The following is a 2670-nucleotide window of genomic DNA, read 5'->3' on the forward strand; positions in this document are numbered from 1 at the left end:
GGGGAATGGATGGTCTCCGGGGCCCGTGTTATGTTGGGAGCGGTTGTTTTTTTGATCGTCGAGTGTTCTTTGGTGGCCCGTCGTCACTTGAATTGCCGGAAGGCCCTCAACTCCATCCTGGACATGTAGCAAAAAAGCTCATTAGAAACCATGAAGTTCTAACTTTGGCCCATGAAGTTGCGGGTTCGAATTACGAAAACGATTCGCTTTGGGGATCGAAGGTGAGTTGAAAAGGATACATTAAATTTCATCATTCGTGTTGTTTGCCAAATAATAACATTTGATAGTTTACCATTATATTGTTCCAGATGGGATTCAGATATGGATCGTTATCGGAAGACTTTTTTACGGGCCTCCACCAACATTGCAGGGGATGGAAGTCGTTATTCTTCCATCCTAGGAGGCCCGCATTTTTGGGTGATCTACCAATTTCCCTCTATGATGCACTGAACCAGAATAGAAGGTGGTGCATCGGGCTCCTAGAGGTTGTATTTTCAGAATATAACCCGTTAACATTTGGATCGCGCTTCATGGGCCCTCTAATGGGCCTTGCTTATGCACACAATGCGTTTTGGCCCATTTGGTCGATTCCAATCATCATATACTCGTTCGTCCCACAACTAGCTCTTCTCAACCATTTATCCGTCTTCCCAGAGGTATTTATACACGTAAACTGACAGTTTTTGCCTTTTGATTGACTCAGAAAGCGTTAATTTTGTGACGATTAAAATGTAGGTCACGAGTATCTGGTTTCTTCTATACGTTTTTCTCTTTCTTGGAGCTAACATACAAGACTGTCTCGATTTCATTTTGGCCCACGGGACATTCCAACAATGGTGGAACGATCAACGGATGTGGCTTATACGAGGTCTCTCATCATACTTGTTTGGGTTCGTCGAATTCTCGATCAAACGCCTCGGAATCGCATCAAAAGGTTTCCATGTGACTAGCAAAGTGGTCGACACTGAACAAAGCAAGCGGTACGATAATGGGGTTTTCGAGTTTGGTGTTCCGTCACCAATGTTTGTCCCCCTAGCGACGGTTGCGATTGTTAACGCCATCACAATCGCATTCGGGATTGTGCAAACTTTAATGGGAGAAAATATGGATGGGCTTTTTGGGCAAATGGGCCTGGCTTGTTTTGGGGTAGTGAATTCTTGGCCCATTTATGAAGCCATGGTGTGGAGAAGTGATCGAGGAAAAATGCCTAGGGTTATAATCGTAATTTCAACGTTTCTAGCATTGTTTTTGTGCACGTTGGTTTTGGTTGTACAAAATGCGTAGTACGCATTAATAACTTGTACCTTTGAAGGTTACCAGGGTACAACCTCTATTGCGTAACCGAAATATTCATTGGCTCATTTATAAATTTGATGGTACACATAAATCGTGGATTTGTGGTGGCATATTTTCTTGTTGACTTCGTTTGACCCTGAAAAATGGTGGATTCTATATGTTTTTTTAATCGTTATAACACAAATAATAATAATAATTTTTTATTAACCTGGATATCCAACCCGCTATACGAGCCGACTAATCTCAGGAAGACCACTTGTTTTGCAGATAGCCCGAAGTCATCGCATTTGAACCTTCGTAACGATACATCCCATCCAAGATACTGCAAAAGGGAGGTGTGAAGTTAAACATTGTACAAATCGATTCGTTTCTACCAGTAAAGAGCATCAAACAGTGGAATAACCTGTCCCAGTCCAGGATGGGATCAGAAAAAGTGGAGTAGCCAAGTTGGTAAACCAATCCATACTATTCATTATAATTGAAGATATAAAAGCTATTTTATATCCATCAAGTACATATCTGATATATATCGAGTATATTTCAGGCACATATTTTTGCATCTATTGAACTATTACTATAGCAGAATCATGTACAAACACTTTACAGTACTTCTGAATTGGAGTTCAAAGCCCAAATATCTTACATAACCGAGTACAATGTTGATGGTCTACCTTTGTTCGTTGTACACAATTTTCAGAACATCTCCAACAAATTCTTCAAAATGGAGAACCAGATGTCAAAATCTCTTAAAAAATCACATTCATTTTTTTTTGAAGTATATAATATTTATATACGACAAATGCAACAAATAAACTCACACCCCCTCCTCAGCTTTGGTGATGTTTGAATCCCTGATCTTCAACAGATTCTCCATTTTGAAAAATCCAACATTTATTATAATATTAAAATATTTTATTCATCTATTAAATATTTATTTTCTAAATTTTGTACCGGTGATCTTACATGGTAATTGTTTTCGGGATTATCTCCATATTTAAGGAAAAAACACTACTCTTTCCCGCTTTCTCTATTTTAAACATTATTTTAGAAAAACTATTGAAGCAAAATATTGGTTCAAAATCTCTATTTTCTGTATTTTTTAAACATTAATATTGAATAATGACCATTCACTTAAAGTGAGGGATATATAACCTTTATGAGAAAGGAATATCCATTTGATAATGGCAAGTTGTAAAATGGTATCCCACCAAAAGACACCTCTAAATAAAGTGGTATTTTTTTAAGGAAAAATAATATTATATTTGATTTAGTATATAATTTAATTAATAGTAAAAATGAAAATATTTGTTAATAAGACAAAACTAAAAAATGTAAACCATCAACAATATTTTGGGGTGTTTGGGATTGTTTATA

At 37.0% G+C, this 2670-nt stretch overlaps 1 protein-coding gene across 1 annotated transcript in view; it reads left to right on the forward strand.

The window, feature by feature from the left end:
• Nucleotides 1-1405, forward strand: part of LOC112529587 (cellulose synthase-like protein G3) — a 4401-nt gene extending 2996 nt beyond the window's left edge. The window contains exons 2-4 of the mRNA XM_025140912.1: nucleotides 3-221; nucleotides 309-656; nucleotides 736-1405. Coding sequence (XP_024996680.1) covers nucleotides 3-221; nucleotides 309-656; nucleotides 736-1284 — 1116 coding nt within the window. The 3' untranslated portion in view covers nucleotides 1285-1405. The remainder of the gene's footprint in view (nucleotides 1-2; nucleotides 222-308; nucleotides 657-735) is intronic.
• Nucleotides 1406-2670: the final 1265 nt, after the last annotated feature.

This window comes from Cynara cardunculus, assembly GCF_001531365.2.
Source record: "Cynara cardunculus var. scolymus isolate 2C chromosome LG 16, CcrdV1, whole genome shotgun sequence".
Taxonomy (NCBI): domain Eukaryota; kingdom Viridiplantae; phylum Streptophyta; class Magnoliopsida; order Asterales; family Asteraceae; genus Cynara; species Cynara cardunculus.